The sequence below is a fragment of the Silurus meridionalis genome, chromosome 20 (genome assembly GCF_014805685.1).
Source record: "Silurus meridionalis isolate SWU-2019-XX chromosome 20, ASM1480568v1, whole genome shotgun sequence".
Taxonomy (NCBI): Eukaryota; Metazoa; Chordata; class Actinopteri; order Siluriformes; family Siluridae; genus Silurus; species Silurus meridionalis.
Genome location: NC_060903.1, coordinates 17,223,800 through 17,241,483, shown reverse-complemented (window position 1 = coordinate 17,241,483; position 17,684 = coordinate 17,223,800). Strand labels below are relative to the sequence as shown.

Genomic DNA, 17,684 nt, shown 5'->3' with positions numbered 1-17,684 from the left:
AACCTCAAAAATGTATCTGGTTTATGAAATATCTGTTTATGTAATGTGATATGCAAATGAGCCTGATGAATATGTAAATGAGCCCGTGTTGTCATCCGCGCGTGCTCCGTTTCACTTCCGTTCTGAAGCTGACAGATGCGCTCATTAACTCACCTTCATTATCCTCCTCACCTGGCGCGCAGGTGCAGCCTGGACCCCGGAGCGCTGACCGCAGAGGCGCGGGGTTTTATCCCGTTTAAACACGGCTTTGTGGATGAGGTGGAGTTCAGTGAGCGGAAGTTGGAGGAAACCTGCTTTCTAGTTCTTTGAATATTTTTCGGAGATTCACACAGGAGCGACTCTGAGGTAACTGAGACGCAGCAAACCAGCCAGGTACTTTATTAAAGTTTGTTTTTATTTAATGTCTAATTATTTTTTAAACATCTTCAGTGTTCAGTTTTGATCATAAAGTTGCAGCTTATACAGTTTTATTTTAATTCGGGTTAAATTGTTTAATAATTTGCAGGAGTTTAATAACTTTATATGGTATTAGTACCATGTTTGATGCTTGTAGGTAATTAAATGTGACCCAATACAGAGTGTTTTGGATAAAGTAAGGGGTGGACGTGATGTTTGCAGATGAAGCACCGTGGTCTTCTGAGAGCTGTGAGTCAGGAGAGGGTTATAGTCCAATACAAAAAAAAGCAATGTGAAAATATTTGCACAAAATTGAAGTTTTTCTAAAGAAAGTAATTACCTGATCTGTGACTATTTGGCTTGTCACAATGAACTACAGAATCTGAAAGTTCTGCCTCACATCAGATTGTGTGATCCCGTTTAAACTGATCTGAGCAGGGAGAACTGTTTGCAAAAAAAATCACCAATATGCTCTTTGTAGACCCTCTTATTCGCATGTCATCACCTTCCATAGTCTTGGTAACATGTTTCACAAATAAGTAAAATATATATCGGCTTGTTTGCTATTGGTAAAAAATGCCATTAGCCCTTCTGCAATGATGTGCACGAGCCCAAGTACTGATTGTGTAACGTTATTTTTGCTGCCTAAATCAAACCCCAGTTATTGAGGGAATGTAATAATCTGTTTAGGGTTCATTAATGTGGAAATCTGTCTGACTGTCCAGTTCTTTGTTAAAAGAAAAGACCAGAGAGGGCATTCACATGTTTTATTTGCGCCTGTATAAATATAAAAAAAAGACTCCGTCTGACAGGCTACTCCTAATCACTTTACACCATTAACATGTTTAACTATTGTGGCTGAAATTGATGGGTGTGAGTGTGAATGGCATCTATATTTACCATAAAGCAGTACTTTTTACTCTCATGGATGGCCATACTGGTGGTATCTATGGATGATTTTGAGAGAGCACTTCTCTTTTTACATTACAGGTTTAATCGCCTGTTCATTTGAGTCAATTCAGAGTCTGATCCCTTTCTCATTGCATTCAAGTTCAGTACTAAATATTTTGAGCCCCTAATCCACCTTTCTGGTCCGGTTACCCAGAACAGAGTCTCGCATCACACCTTCATGACGCCTTTTTTTTGGGGGGGGCAACAGATAATTACAAGCTAACAAACCTGCTCTTGGTTATGTTGAGCTCTTGGTCTGGATAGGAATAGGGCTTTGGGTGTTTAATAATAAGCAGCTTGTGGAGTAGTGTGTGTTTGTTCATAAACACTTATTTGTCAGAAGGTTATTAAGAAATGGTTTCAAGAAGGTTAAATATACCGCAGTGCTGTAATAACTGGTTTTACTGTAAATATTAGATGTTCGAGAAATCCAAACCACTGCTGCACACCTCAGGCTATTGCTCATTTGACCTTGTCTGGCTTAAAGGTCTCAGTACTTTTTAAACCACACAACTGTGCTCAAGAATGTGTCTGAGCATTTAATTTTTAATTTTTATTTTGCCAGCTTTCATACACTTGTCTCACATTTGTCATCACTGATGTCTAATAAAAGTCTACGATTCTGGGAACTCTTATTTTGCAGTGTATACAGATATTACCAGTTAAGTTTAGCTAAAGAGCAGCGCACTTTTAAGCAAAAACAAACAGTTTCGTATAAAAAGAGCATGTATATATTAAACATGCCTGTATATCTATATTTGGACTCTCTTACGGTTACTTCTTCTTGCCACTAACTTGGTGTGCAAACAAGAAGAAACTGAACAGCCTTGTTCATTCCTCAAGCTACATTAATTCCTAAATTATAGTCTGGAATGTACAGTGTCCAAATTGCATGCTGGACTGTGACTCATTAGGACTGACTTCATGTTGGGTGTGTTTGTCACCACAATATGAGACAAATCCTTTTTAATAAAGTGTGAAGAAATGCACACAGAGTGATGGATTATGTACATTTGTCAACGAATAAGTCCGACCTCAACCACAGATTTCCTGAAATTGCTGTCAGGAATGTGTGGTGTCTTAAAAATTAACGCTGACCCGAATCATTTAGTATTTGGAAACTTTGTCTTTGTCTACTCCCTATATTGGTACACACTGTAGGCAAAAAAGACACTGTTGGGGTCTCCACCTTGTTTAATCAAACTGAATCATTTAGGGTTCATCTCAATGTAAAAAAAACTCCTAGGCTTAAGGTAATTCTGCAGAATGCAGGTCTTTGAGTCCCGCTTAAGAGCAGTATAATGTAAAATTCTGTGTGCATTACTACCGAGGAGATGCACTTTAATGTACAAGCAAATGTAGCTTAGATTCTGTACCCGTGTCTAGATGGATGTAGGTTCAAATCCTGTTAAGTGTGCCACTTGACCTTACACTTTGTCCAGGGTTTATGTGAATAGTTGGGTCTGTTATGCAATGAAACTTGCCATGTATCTGAACATTTATTATTGCCCAGGGGTGAAAAATGTTAAAGTTCCACTATTTAAAACGATTGCATGGTCAGGTTTTCCTATTAAAACTAACTTTTATAACATATCCGAGCAACTATGCCATTTTGCTTGAAACATTGTTCAGTCTCTGTATGATTGCTAACCAACACTACATGGTTTGCAGCCGAATTAATAACTGCAAAAGTGCTACACAGGTTGGGTTTTTTTGGGTGGAGGATGTAATTAGGTAAATGTGTTCAATTTCAGTAATGCTCATTTTAGAATAGTGTACGTAATGTTCAATTGCTTAAGTGTTTCCCACCTCAGGTGAGAACACAAGCTTCATCAAGAGTAAGTGTTCATAATGAAAGGGGTGAATGCTGATGTGACGTGTTGCCTCACCCGGGCCTAAATGCATATAATCTGATTTGTCTTTGCAACATCTAGACCTCAAAACCACACATTGCTTAATGACTTTCAGGGATGTGTGACATCCTAAATGCATGTTGGACTGATGAAAGCATTGCTGCAAAGTAAACATCTGTTCCTTTTTTTAGTAGAATAGGATATAGCTAACTTCCAGGAATAGGACCGACTTAAATAAGTGTCTGGCATGCATTTTTATTTATCTTAATTTTTTTTCTTTCCTCGGTGTATTTTAAATTTGAACTCCTTTGCACCATTTGAGAATTGATGTGCAGAGAAAATCTAAATATTCATTCCTTTTGTTTTATTATTCTTTATATGACCTTTTAAACAAGGAATCTTTAGTTTATTGTTTGAGTGATGCAAAAAACTGCCTTTTTTTTATTTATTGCCAAAAATAGATGCACTCTTTTATTAAATAAAAAAAAAAGTGTGTAATGGAATTAAATTTGTTTAAATAAATGTGGACAATTTAACTGCTTTTGTAAACACTGGTTTCCATATTTTATTTCCTTTTGTAAAATTAAGAAATTTTGCCAGATGTTCGGCTGTAAAGCATGTCACAGTGTAATGTAAATTAGTTGTTTATAGACCCAAGTATTATTTAAGATGTACTAAATGGTTTTGGTCCAGGACAAAAGTTTGGATGAGTACAACACAAACTCTAATATACTGTATGAATATATTGGATATACAATACATGCACATTACATCAGGATTCTATGTTTACATCTTTTTGTACTGTATAGTAGAGCGCTACATTGTTCTACACAGTATCACCAATAGATGACGCTATTGTGCCTAATGTGCACTGTATGGACAAAAGTATTGGGACATCTTTTCCAGTCATCTGTGGTTCTCAGTGTCTTTGTATGTGGTATCATTACATTTCAATTTCACTTTAACTAGGCGACCCAAACCAGCAAAACCGTTCCCCTGTGCACAAAATCAGCTCCATGAAGATATGCTTTACATGGGTTAAAGTGGAAAATCACCTGATATCTAGAGCTCTGACCTTAACTTTTGGGATGAATGTAAACGCTGACTGCACCCATTGGGCCATGGGCCCACCCTGACTGGTTCTTGGTCCCCCCCTAAAACCACCCCATTAAAAAAAAAATTAATAAAATCTTAGAATCGCCCCTGTTGTCACTTATGTTTCTAGATTCTTTCTTTTCAAACATTATACGAATTTTGGCTTAATTTATGGGATTGAGTTGCCAGCAATTAATCTCAAAGAATCCCTGTTAAGATTAATGTGTGATTTAGATGCACATACATACATACATACATATAATGTGTGTGTATGTTCGTGCAGGCTTTAATGTGGAGTTAATCCATTATATGAATACATTATTCCTGGAAAGTAAAGAGCGCATCTCTTTCGCATTTCTCTGATCCTGAATGTCTCTATCCCCTACATTAGCACACTATCTAGGGGTATCAGACTAAGCTCCAGCACCCTACCTGGTGCTCTTACTAGTGCAGCAGGTGATTTGGTGATCGAGGTATTAATCGGCGCTCTCTTTAAGCGACTCGATCCTTCCAGGTTGCTTTGTAATTCTAGGAGTGAACTTTGCATGGTCCACGCCCCAGGAGTGAGATGTGAGCTGAACACTTCCCCTGGCTGTGTCTTTATTCACTGGGGTACTGTCCAGGGGGGAAAAGAGGGCCGACATGCAGTGCGTACGGAAGCAGTCAGAAAGAAGCAAGTCGCAGGAATTACTTCATGATGAGCAAAGAAAGAAAATAACCAGCGTGAACCTGAAGCTCTTGGGTAGGACCTGCTCCATTCCTCTTCACACGCAAGTCGGGATGCTGTGTATTATATAAAGACGCGGTGTGCGTGTTTACTCTTTAAAGCCGCTGTGTTTTTGTAACAGGTCGCCTTTTTTAAGGCTTCATAGTATCTTCTGTATGTTGATGTTTTGCTCCAGCAGCTGCGAGAGAAATGTTGCAAATGTTCTTCGCTCCTTATCCATCTGGAGTTAATTTCCGTAACCATTTTTGCTCGCTTACTTTTATGCAAGAACATAAAGACGGGATTATTTCACGCAAACACGCAGTCTGCTGCATCAAAGAGCTTTCAGTACAAGTCCCTACGTGTCCAATGTGTTTGTGTTCCAATGAAGGAGTCCTGGTGGGCTTAAGAAAATGAAACCTATTGTGCTTTTCATTTCAGAAGGCAATAAGTTTTACTTCCTGGTTTTCTTTTGTGATCTGTCTTGAGGAGGGAAAAACAAGGGCTGCACAATATCATGTAATCATGATCACGATAACATGGATGATTGTATCGAGACGGTAGTAATATGCAAATCAATCCAGATGTTTGGTGCTGTGATTATTTTTTTGTTTTGTTTTTCTCCAGACCAAACAAATCGGTGTGAATCAATAAAATCAGTGCTTTGTATGAATTTTTATTTTATTTATTTTTTTTTTAATGGAAGGTCTAATAAAAATAATGCAAGATTTTCATGCAATTGCATTGTAATTAAGTGTGCGTTGATTTTGTGCGTGTTGTGCAGCCGTGGCTTAAACGTGTTCCTGTGTTTTTTTTTGTTTTTTTTTTACTGCAGGTATGGACGGAGATACAGATTTGAATTTTCTCCTGAACGGCGCAGATCTCGTGAAGGTTCGCTCAGCATCGTGGAGAAAGGTGCGATTCTACAAGCTGCAGGAGGACTGCAAGACCGTGTGGCACGAGTCCAGAAAAACTCTACGTCCGAAGCACACCTGTGAGTCCATCCTACACACAAATACACAGCACAATAGCCAGCGTTGAAATAACATCGGCGTGTTTAGATAAGTCCAGCTGGAGCCAAATGAAACCTTTAGAAGTGAATGGAACAGTGAGGTTTTTAATGAACTGTTGGCATTTTTACACTACAGATTTATCAGTGAAATCTACCTTCTGTAGAGGCATGTCCTAATTTGAGACTGATGGTACAGAGGTCATTGCTGCTTCACTGGTACTGACATAAGTTGAGGGCACTCCTTTTTTTTTTTTTTTTTTTTAATTAAAGCCACAGAACACATGCCTTCTTGCTCCTGCTTTTGTGCCATTCAATACAACACAATAGGCCTTTTTGGTTTTATTAATGTACAATAGGTCTCATTTGTATCTCTCCTATATCACTAAAGCCAAGGTTTGGCTGAGTAACGTATAATACGTCATTTATATGAAACTATACATTCCTATTAACCTCCCTGACTATTCCAAAGGATTCATAATTGTTACTAACATATTACAAGTAAAAGAAAATTAAATGCTTGGCCTTTTAGAATAACACTATAATCAGTATTACTTTTTGTAAACTCGTCTCTTGTTTAAAAGCTGGTTGTGAAGCAAGTTTATCTCCTTGATAGATGCCATAGCGATGTTTTATTTCTCAGACGTCTGTGATACCGTTAACACTTGGTGTCTGACTGCTATTATGATCTTGTTGTACCACAAATAAGATGATGCTTATTGGATTTATAGATGTGCTAATTCCAATAAAACATTTTTATTATAGTAACAGTTCAGTAACGACTGAATTTTTTGGTGGATGTTGTGCATAAATTTAATATTAAAAAAAACCCCGACCTGTTTCTGCTCTGAAAAAGGCTTCAGGACGATGGTGGAGGTTGTTTTGTTTGTTTTCCTCTAAACAAACCTGTTGATTGAATGGCCATTTTATAATAGTAACTAGAACGAACTTATTTTGTAGACTTTTCACATTAAAGGGGTCTGATTAAAACCATGGTGTTATACTTTTCATTTAAAATTTGTACAAGAGAATTTATCAATTCAGAATAATTCGTGATTTAAAAAAAACCCAACAAAAATCAATTATGCGTAGTAAGTTATTGCTCAATTGCACCTTCTTGTGCCGTCATGTTCTCAAATGTTCCATTCCTTAATTTATTCACATACTTCGGAGCCATAACTGGACCATTCTTCTCCTCGCAGTTTCCATTGAGGATGTCGAGAGTGTTCGCTCTGGCCGGCACACAGAGGGTCTCAGGAAGTACACTGAGGACACGATGGAATCACGGGCATTCTCCATCCTGTTCAAGAGCCACCACAAAAACCTAGATCTGATTGCCAACAGCGAGGAGGAGGCCAAGCACTGGGTGTCAGGCCTGGAGAAGATCATCTCCAACATGAGCAATCTGAGCCAACAACAGAGAACTGAACAGTATCCTAAGCATTTTTGTAATAATGTAGCTTACCATTGATGAGTCATTTTGAGGGTTCTTACTGAAATTTCTTAAGAAACTTGATGTTATTTAATATATTCCTCGTATAGCTTCATGGTGATATTTTTGCAGTGTGTTTACCCTTAAATCAGCACATCAGCTGGATCTTCAACTGTTTGCGTAAAGCTGACATAAACTGTGACACGAAGATGAGCCCAGAAGAGGTGAAGGTCTTCCTGCAGGACATCAATGTAGAAGTGGATAACGAATACGTCAAGATGCTGTTTGAGGTTATTTAAAAAAGATCTAATAAAAAAAATAAATGACCTTAAGTCACAAAGCTGATTGTTATTGAAGATTCTTGTTTTTCTCCACATGCAGAAATGTGATCAATCCAAAACCGGATTACTGGAGGGAAAAGAAATAAAGCTTCTCTATGAAATCCTGACTGACAGGGAAGAGATTGATGTGATCTACAAAGCGTACGCAAAAACCGACGGCCTCATGAGTGCTGCCAACCTGCTGGACTTCCTGGTAAATGAGCAAATGGAGAAGGTCGACCTTAATGATGCTGCACAGCTCATCGAGAAATGTGAAGTGGATGAAACGGGTAAAGGCACCGCTTTCTATCAAACACCAACCGTACCATCAATTCAGATGTAGCGTTTTATAAATACCAGTTACTTATCATAAACATGTCATTTCTATATGAACCAGTAACACAGGCAATTTAAACTGAAATTGTAGACTTTCTCGTTCATTGATCGCCAGTAATGCATTAGTGTTTGACTTCTACAGTGTGAGTGCAGTGGTGTATTTCCAGAATTGTTGTTCAAAAACAACTTCTTGAATGAAACCCGAGTGCAGCAGCACAGAAAAGAGAAGTCTAAACAAGGTTGTCTAAAGTTCAAATGTTTTCCATGTTTTGCATCATGATCTGCAAGGCAGTAGGTGTGTCCGGTGATGTGTTCTTTTCCTGAGAAAAGAATTAAAACGGATGGCTGCAACAGTAGAAACATGAAGTTAAAATGTTAACACAATGTAATTTAGCAATTTGGTGTTTTTGTGGAGGGGGGGAGGGGAAAAAAACTGACCTAATGAGGAGTTTGTTTTTATTATTCATCTAATTAATTAGCTCATCGAGTGAAATCCAGTTTTAAAATCATGCCTAACAAAAAAAAAAACATCTCCGTTCAAATGGCACACCTCTAACAAACATTTGCTTTTACCCGACATGTGCTTTTGCACCTTTGCATACATTTGTTTGTCTTGCCTCCACCTTGACAGCTAAAGCAAAGCAGCTGATGACCAAAGATGGATTTCTGATGTTCCTACACCAGCCCAAAGCGCTGATCATGAACCCGACTCATAAGAGTGTATACCAGGACATGAACCAGCCGTTATCCCATTATTTCATCTCCTCTTCTCACAACACGTACCTTCTAAAAGATCAGCTCAAAGGCCCGAGCAGCACTGAGGGCTACATACGGTACGTGGGACTCTGTTTTACACACGCATTAGTAGCCATGTTTTCTTTTGTTCCCTGGCCATCAAGTTCTAGAGGTGGGATATGAACTTAAATCGATCACGCCATAGCAGTAAACAATGCTATTTTATGCAAGTACACACCAAATGCCCATTCCAGGCTATAATAATGCACATGACTTTTATTTATAAACTGACTGTTCAGTTAAAAATGTAATCTGTAATAATTTGGTATGATCACAACCCCGAGTTACACACACTTTTCATTTATCATCACAAAGCATACAGTTTTGTGCAGGGGGAAAAAAAAACCTCAGGAAACCAAACTCTGGGGTGGGGGAAACAACTTTAGTGGTCTGTCCTATTCATATTGCACGTGACTAAGCACCTTATAACCTCCTGACAGAGCGCTAATGAAGGGCTGCCGCTGTGTGGAGCTGGACGTCTGGGACGGATCAGAAGGGGAGCCGGTTATCTACCACGGATACACGTTAACCTCCAAGATTCTTTTTAAGGATGTCATCCAAGCCATTAAGGACTACGCCTTTAAGGTAACTGCAAGAATTGCTAAATAAATTTTCCTTTAATATGCCACTCGTGTCATTTTTGACAACGTTTGGCCTTAATGGCAGTGGAAACAAGCTAATGTCGAAGTAACTAGCGTAGCTTGCTCAGTCGATTACTGTACATTTGTCAGTTTCAGTGTTTAAGTTTAAAGAACGATCGGTGCAACTCTGATAATTATTTCTGGGACGCTTTTGCTGCCAAAACATTTCTGACCCATCGAGCATTAACTTCAGGAGTCTGTTGGATCAGAACCACACAGACCAGCCTTCGCTCCACACGTTCATCAATGATCCTCAGCCGCACGTGACCCTTTTGCCGGTTCACCACTGTTCCTTTCTTGGAGCACTTTTGATAGATACTGACCACTGCAGACCAGGAACATCCCACAAGAGCTGCAGTTTTGGAGATGCTCTGACCCATTCGTCTAGACGTCACAATTTGTCAAACTCAATCAAATCCTTACACTCACCCATTTTTCAACTTTGAGGAAAAATGTTCACTCGCTGCCTATTAACTATATCCAGCCACTAACAGGTGCCATGATAAAGAGATCATCAGTGTTCTTCACTTCACCACTCATAATGTCTTGATGTTATGCCTGATCGATGTATTCGGTCAATAACAAGACCGCTAGTTTACCAACACTTTGTTCCTAAACATGTGATTCCAAACTCCTGATGTCACTGTACTTTTTTTGGAAGAAACTTTAGAATCCAGTTATTATTTTACCGACACACTCTGACCCTGCAAATTTTACAGCACTGAAGGAGTTTCAAACATGGCTCCACCTGGATGCTGAATGACTTTCTGGTGTGTTGTTGCATGCGTGAAACTCTAGGAGGGTTTGAGTTTTTTTTTTTTTTAAATCTGATTCCGTCGAATTTGCTTTTGTTTGCATTCATTCCTGTGTGGTTTTTCATTGATGCGTTGTCTTCCCTTCATCTGTTATCATAGTGATTTGCTTTTTCAGTTGATTTGAATCTGTGCGAGCATGTTTGGAAATCTTCTTAGTGTTTATTACAATGTGCGGTGTTTTCAGTTGCACATTGTGATCTAGCAAACATTCTATCAAACTTCCTACGTCTCGTTTCTCCTCCAGACGTCTGAATACCCAGTGATTCTGTCTCTGGAGAACCACTGCAGCGTAGACCAACAGAAATTGATGGCCAAGCACATAAACTCCATCCTGGGTAGTGCTCTGATCAGCAAACCCCTGGGAGAAAACATGCCCACAGCCTTGCCTTCTCCAGAGGTGGGTATCTGTTCAGCGCATGAGGAATTTCACCCTTTCAGACACTCGCACTTGCACACAAGGCGGTCAGTCAGAAGGTAGAATAGTTCAGACCGGTGTTCACGTATATTTATAGACTTATTTCTGTTTATAGATCGATTGTTACTTTTATTAGTGTTGGGATATCGTAAATTATGTAGATTTATTTCTCAAAATCTTTCCCCTATTAAAACCTTTTATCAGACTATTATTTATGCTTAATTATACTACTTTATAAACCTTGACCCATGCACAAAATAGCAATACAGCAGAGCAAGTTAATTATACTTCTTAAATATACATGTTATTTTAATAACAGTAGAGTAATTCTATGTGAATGCATGATCCTGTTCAGGGTAGTGATGAATCTAGAGCTTATCCCAGGCCACACACACATTCACATCTAGGTGCTATTTAGTCACCAATCCACCTTCTCACCTATTTCTGGGAGGTGGAAAGAAAACCAGAGAAACCACAGACCATCCCAAACTCTTCACAGAGCACCGGGTTAAAACTGGAGCTATGCAGATGAAACCACAGTGCTGCTAAAAAGTATTTCAATTAAGATGGAACTAAAGTGTAACACTTCTGAATTGCTTAAAATAGTGTGAATTTCACCTATCCCAAAAAAGGCAATGGTATAGTTTTTTTTTTTTTTTAACCAGTGCCTGTAAATTAATTGATCATTAAGTTGAATGATCGGTTTGATTGGCGGCTACTCAATTAGCATGCTCTCTTTCACGAGTTTCAAAGGAGAACCATCTCTGTTTATAACAGGAACTAAGAATAGCTGACAGCAGAAATGAGTAATGTGTATAAAGTTCTGGCGAGTGAAGCAAAGGCTTTACATTCTATTGGAACAGAAGTGTGTTTTCATTCCAGATAACACACCAGTATGTGAGGAATGCTCTGTCCACACCTACAGTTTGAAAACTAGAATTACGTCACGGCTGTGGTAGGCCGCGTTTGATCACTGCGTCGGTTGAGCGCTTTCCTTGATGACTCGTGGAGAGGTGATGAGCGAGGAGTTGTTTGGCTCTGTTCGCCTGATTCAAGGCGTGGCTCTCTTTCTTAGCTGCCGATCAGCTCATAAACGCCATGGGAATATTTCACACTCTGGCAAACGGCAAAACAACGTGATCCATGTTCTCATTAGCGAAACACCTTGTATTTAGGTTTGCAAACCAGAAATGTTTGGGATGCAAGGAACAGAATTTACGGAGAGAACATTGAAATGATGAACCTCTTGATATGTTGATTGCAAATCTTTTTGAAGACCTTCTGGCTTTCCTCCTTTATAGAAAACCAGGTCCACAAGTTTTTCTCTTTTGTTTATTGATTTAAGTACTAGGCCTTGATTGTGGCAGCTTGACATACAAATCCTCATGAATGTGCTGTTACAATAGAAAAAAAAATAAAAGAACCCCTTCTGAAATGAGATTTGAGCATTTGAGATTTTTGCTGTTCCTCAGGAGCTGAAGGGTCGATTTCTGATCAAAGGTAAATGCCTGAACAAACTGGAGGACTACTACACGGACCAGGCCGCTACAGCAGAAGAAGATTCCGTGACTGAAGAAGAAGACGCCGGTGATGATGATGAGGAGGTGGATCACGCTGAGAACAAGGTTTGCTGCTTCCTATATAAAGTCCATTGAATGTACAAATACAATGTTTGTTCTTTTTTTTAAATGTTTCTATTTATTTCTTTGCTCTTAGAAGTCAAAGACACTGAAATTGGCTAAAGAGCTTTCAGACCTTATTATCTACTGCAAAAGCGTCAAATTCCAAGGATTTGAGTCTGCGAGGACTCGCCAGGCTTTTTATGAGATGGCCTCTTTTAAAGAATGGGATGCTCTGAATTTTGCAGAGAAATCTGGTAAAAAAAAATTAATAAAAAAATGATTTCAGGCTGTCATTTATGTATCTGTATGTCTGTATTTTGTCACATAACTGATGCTGTTTTTCTTCCTCAGCAAATGAATACATTCATTATAATGTAGACAAGCTGAGTAGAGTTTACCCCTCAGGAGCTGTTAGGACGAACTCCTCCAACTTCAGCCCTGTGCCTTTGTGGAACTCTGGCTGCCAAATCGGTAAGACTGAGGTGTAATTACAAAGGTGGTGCATTCGATCTCTTTGTGAAAAAACGTAATGTTATAAAACCTTGAAACAACCTCCTCACGGTACAGCAACTATAAATAGTCAATGTTATCTAGTAAAATGAAAATATTTTAACAACTTCAGGCAACAACACTGTCCACTTGTCGCTTACCTTACAATAAGTTAACGTAATGCTTTTTTGTTTGTGCTGGACTTTGTCTTTATTACTGGTTTTAAAGCGATAAATAAAATGCTTGAGCAGACACGCCTCTCTTTTATTTGTTGAATTGTAGTGGCCCTCAACTTCCAGACTCCGTGTGCAGAGATGGATCTGAACCAGGGCCTGTTCAACCAAAATGGACAGAGTGGCTACATCCTGAAGCCGGCCTACCTCCGAGATAAAGAGTCCGAGTTTGACCCCATTACGCTCATCAGAGGACCGTGGCTCAAACACATTGCACTTCATGTGATGGTCCGCATTCTTTCATTCTATACATACAAAATGATTGAGTGTTTGCTTATTTAAACACTGCTTCGGTTTCTCTTGATGCTTTTATAACGATGCACAGTACGACGTCATCAATCCTGTTTCTCAACCAAGTTTTTCTTCTCCGCCTTCTGGTCGATCAGGTGATCTCAGCACACCAGTTACCCAAAGTGAAGGAGAAGTCTCTCTCCATCGTCGATCCCCTGGTGCGAGTGGAGATCCACGGTGTGCACGAGGACACGTCCAAAAAAGAGACGCAGCACGTTAATAACAACGGTACTGTCGCAATTTCAGACACTTGCACATTTCAATTTCGCTTCAATGTTTAAGTTTAATTCTTTTGGAATTTCAAATTTTTTATTAATGCTTTAAAATGTATGAATCTTCCTTAAGCGTCATATTTAATTTCAATTTTTAGTTTCATTCAGTTGATGGTTCATGGTTACAGGTGAATGAGATGGTTCTCGGGTTGGTGAAGGAGGCGTGGCCTCTGTGTGCACAAGCCGCGTGTACAGAATCCGAATCGTGCCATTAGAAATTTGAATTGATATGCAAAAGCAGAATTTGAATGTCCTGTAGAATTCACCTCACAACATCTGAAATTCAAAGCTGAAAATATTTTATCTATTATTTTTCCAGAAGGTTTATTTAATATTATTCATTTGAATTTTATGTGCATGTATGATGGGTTGTTTTTGGTTTTTCCCCCCAACACTCTGTAGCATTGGGTTCTTTTGTTTAATGAATCTCCTCTATAACAAGCGCCATTCGAAATCACATTCAACATCTTTAGGGAATTGAAACCTAAAGCGTTTAGTTTTGTTTTGACTCTTTTTGTCTCACTCAGCAATATAACCTGGATTTGCAGTGTCATCAGAAACTTTTGCTTGTAACCCATTTATTTATTGTCGTAAACTGACCTGATGCTGATGGCAGCTTTATTGGAAACTTGATTTAATGCTCTCTAACGATGTTTTAATACATTTTTATCTCCTGTGCCTGATTGACACTGTAATTTATGAACTGAAGACATTTGAAATTACTGCCTCGAGGGATTTCTGGCACAAACCAGGATGTTTTTTTTGTGGAGTAAGTCATTATAAAGAAGTATCTCACAGACTTCCTTTTTCTTTTTATCATCAAAGGTTTCAACCCCATGTGGAACGAGAATTTCCAGTTTGATCTGTACGTGCCTGAACTCGCTCTGGTGCGCTTCGTTGTGGAGGATTACGACGTCGTGTCCAGTAATGACTTCATCGGCCAGTGCACCGTCCCCTTCAACAGCATGCAGATGGGTCAGTGATCACACCATACACAACATCCTTCAGGTTCTAAGATGTTCTACTGGAGTAGATTTATGTTGCGATGACCGAAAACAGTTGATGAATTGGACATGTAGAGCCGTTCGAACTGACTTGCATCTTACCATTTCTATGATTCAGTGGAACTGCAGACACGCTACATAATCTGAACCTAATTAATATACATTTATTTATATACAATTATTTCATATAATAAAAAAAATCTATGCATTTGAATATATAATTATAATATATAATTGTTGATGCATAATTAATTTTAGTTAATTATTAATTTATAGGAGTATCCAGTGTTTGGCACTTTGACATTCAGAAGATTTTACAAATGATATAACGTACACACCGATCAGCATAACATTTTATGAGCACCTGCCTAATATAGTGTTGGTCCCCTTTTGCTGCTAAAACAGTCGTGACCCATCGAGCATTAGCAGTTTGAGCTATAGGAGCTCGTCTGTTGGATCGGACCACATGGACCAGCCTTCGCTCCTCACGTGCATCAATGAGCCTCGGCCGCAAGTAACCCTGTCGCCGGTTCACCGATGTTCCTTCCTTGGAGCACTTTTGATGGATACTGACTACAAGAGCTGCAGTTTTAGAGTTGCTCTGACCCAGTCGTCTAGACGTCACAATTTTCAAACTCTTTCATGTCCTTACGCTCGGCTATTTTATCCTGCTTCTAACATCAACTTTAAAGACAAATGTTGCTGGCTGATGTATTCCACCCTCTAACAGGTGCCATAATGAAGAGAGAGTCAGTGTTGGTCACTAAACCACTCAATGTTATGACTGGTCGGTGTATTTATACAGACAGACAGACAGGATGTATCTATTCGAGATTGCCAGGGGCTGGTAAGGGAACTACTGTTTATATGTGGTATAATGTGAAAAAATAGAAAATAATTTTTACTATAATGGATAAAGAGAACATGAACATTGAAGTGGGAAGTTTCTGTGGGGTGGAACAGGAATTAAGTCACTGTGTGGTCATAAAACCAAGGGGGAAAATATTTTCTCTTGGTTTTATTAAAAAGATCAATAAAAATTCTGTTAAAAATGGCGGGAAAAAATCCATCACAGCAGTAACAAAGAAGCGAACAAACCTGCAGTAATCGGCTGTAAGTCAGTTGATGTCACCGAGATCATAACGAACTTTTCTAACTTTTAATTGCGTGAGGGTGAACACGTTCTGACCTTTTTTTCTTCTGCAGGATATCGTCACATGCCGCTCTACAACCATAACGGAGACCTTATCCCTTCAGCTCAACTTTTTGTTCACCTCATGGCTGTGGAAACAGATTAGGCCTAAAGACCTGTTCTTATTCCACTGATTTCCATCCAGGGGAGGGAGAACCTCTGAGAAAGCTGAACAAGTTTGGTGCTGGACCAGACCAGAAGGAAAAAAAAAAAGGAACCGATTAAAAAGTGCTGTTTTTAATACTTTAACCAGCGAGATACTTTTGAGGCAAAGTCTCCACACGTCCGTCCGCATCGACATGAAGCAGTTAAACATGTAGCTGTAGTACGATACACTGGCAGGTTAATAAACTAGATCTTTTTACTTCTAGATGTTTAGAGTGCTCCTGGGTTTTTAATACATTCCACTATTTAAGATTTTACCTGTTTTTTGTCTGTGTGTGTATGTGAATGTATGAACTCTAATAAAATAGCCAGCTGCAGTCAAGACTACAAGCTGCTATTGATTTAAATAAAACATCTGTTTGTAAGACTTTACTCCTTTCATATGGTGCCAGGGTGGATGGACGAGCTGCAAACAAACCCTGCGCCAACGAGGGGATGGCATGCGGGAAGCGTGAGCCGAACTGCTCCGAAATAAAAACATCTGATCTGAAGTTTCTTGATTTGGTTTCAGTCATGTAGCCAGGTGTTTCCTGTAGGAAGATCAAGGAGAGGGAAGGAAGCCATTTGTTCAACATTACAGAGAAAAACGTTGGCATCAAGTAGGAACGGTTGCCTTAAACACAATCTGGATAAGCAACGATACCACAAGAACACTTCAGGAAAAGTGTATGAACACCATTCTTCCTAAGGTGGCGCTCTGATAAGACAGTACAGCACTCTAGAGCTACAACACACTCAACCTAGTTTACTCCAAAATCTCTCCTATCTGTTTAAAGTCAAGCATCGTATTTACATACTCATCTGCATTGTGGGTGGAGTTATTCTGGAATATTCATAGGATCCACATGAACATTCAGAATAGAAATGTCCTCTTAAAGACTGAACCATCTCTGTAAAATGGCAAACTATGTGAGCAGAAATAAACAGCAGATTATGTAAAAATGTGTATAAATGTAACAATTTGAAAGAGAAGCACAAACCTGTTAAAAAAAATAGGTAAACTCCAGGATTAGTGCAGATGATTAAAATTTATTTTTTCATGGTGACTTCATGAGAACCTCAACGTGAGCTACCAGAACTTACAACACAAGCCACAAGTTATGGTTCACCTTAAATCAAGTGGTGTTTCACAAAGACCTGGTGTGGGTGCAGAGTTTCATTCCATCCTTTTAAGGGCAACACCAAATTCAACCCGCTTAAATCTAAGGATGTTTATTTTCAATGACTATCAGGTGTTACCCCCATTTGATAAAAACAAAGCGACCAAACCAGGGATTTATAAGTGGTAATGGATTAGAAGTATTTTAGAACTAAACAGTGAACTAATCACTCACAGCAGCAGCCAAAAAGAAAGAAACCTGAACCACTGTTTTAAATATCAGCAGTAACAGACTGCTGATGTCACTGGGATCATGTGACAGTGTCTTTTTTTGCCATAAAACAAAATCATAATCGGGCAACTAAATACAAGTATGTTGTAAAAAAAAAAGAAAAAAAGAAAGAAATGCTCAAAATGACAATAATTTAGCGTCTATTGTTGTAGATTTAAAACTCATCTCTGTGCTGACCAAATTCTTCAAAAAATATTTCCTGGAATATATTTCCTTTTTTACTTTAGTCATTATTTGGTTATCTAGGACGCCTGCTGCAGC

The 17,684-nt window shown here is 38.9% G+C and overlaps 1 protein-coding gene across 4 annotated transcripts; it reads left to right on the top strand.

The window, feature by feature from the left end:
• Positions 1 to 172: 172 nt before the first annotated feature.
• Positions 173 to 16,384, top strand: plcd1b (phospholipase C, delta 1b). Of its 4 annotated transcripts, none has more exons than XM_046876409.1 (15): positions 173 to 345; positions 5,837 to 5,995; positions 7,213 to 7,441; positions 7,603 to 7,732; positions 7,824 to 8,052; positions 8,730 to 8,931; positions 9,334 to 9,478; positions 10,594 to 10,746; positions 12,237 to 12,389; positions 12,481 to 12,640; positions 12,738 to 12,857; positions 13,158 to 13,336; positions 13,495 to 13,627; positions 14,497 to 14,646; positions 15,882 to 16,384. In XM_046876409.1, the coding sequence occupies exons 2-15, from the start codon at positions 5,839 to 5,841 to the stop codon at positions 15,971 to 15,973; spliced, it is 2,232 nt and encodes a 743-aa protein (XP_046732365.1). In that variant the 5' UTR covers positions 173 to 345; positions 5,837 to 5,838; the 3' UTR covers positions 15,974 to 16,384. The 4 variants fall into 4 exon arrangements, with proteins under 4 accessions (XP_046732365.1, XP_046732364.1, XP_046732362.1 ...); XM_046876408.1 differs by having other exon boundaries at positions 174 to 372; XM_046876406.1 differs by lacking the exon at positions 173 to 345 and adding an exon at positions 4,847 to 5,037 and having other exon boundaries at positions 12,484 to 12,640.
• Positions 16,385 to 17,684: the final 1,300 nt, after the last annotated feature.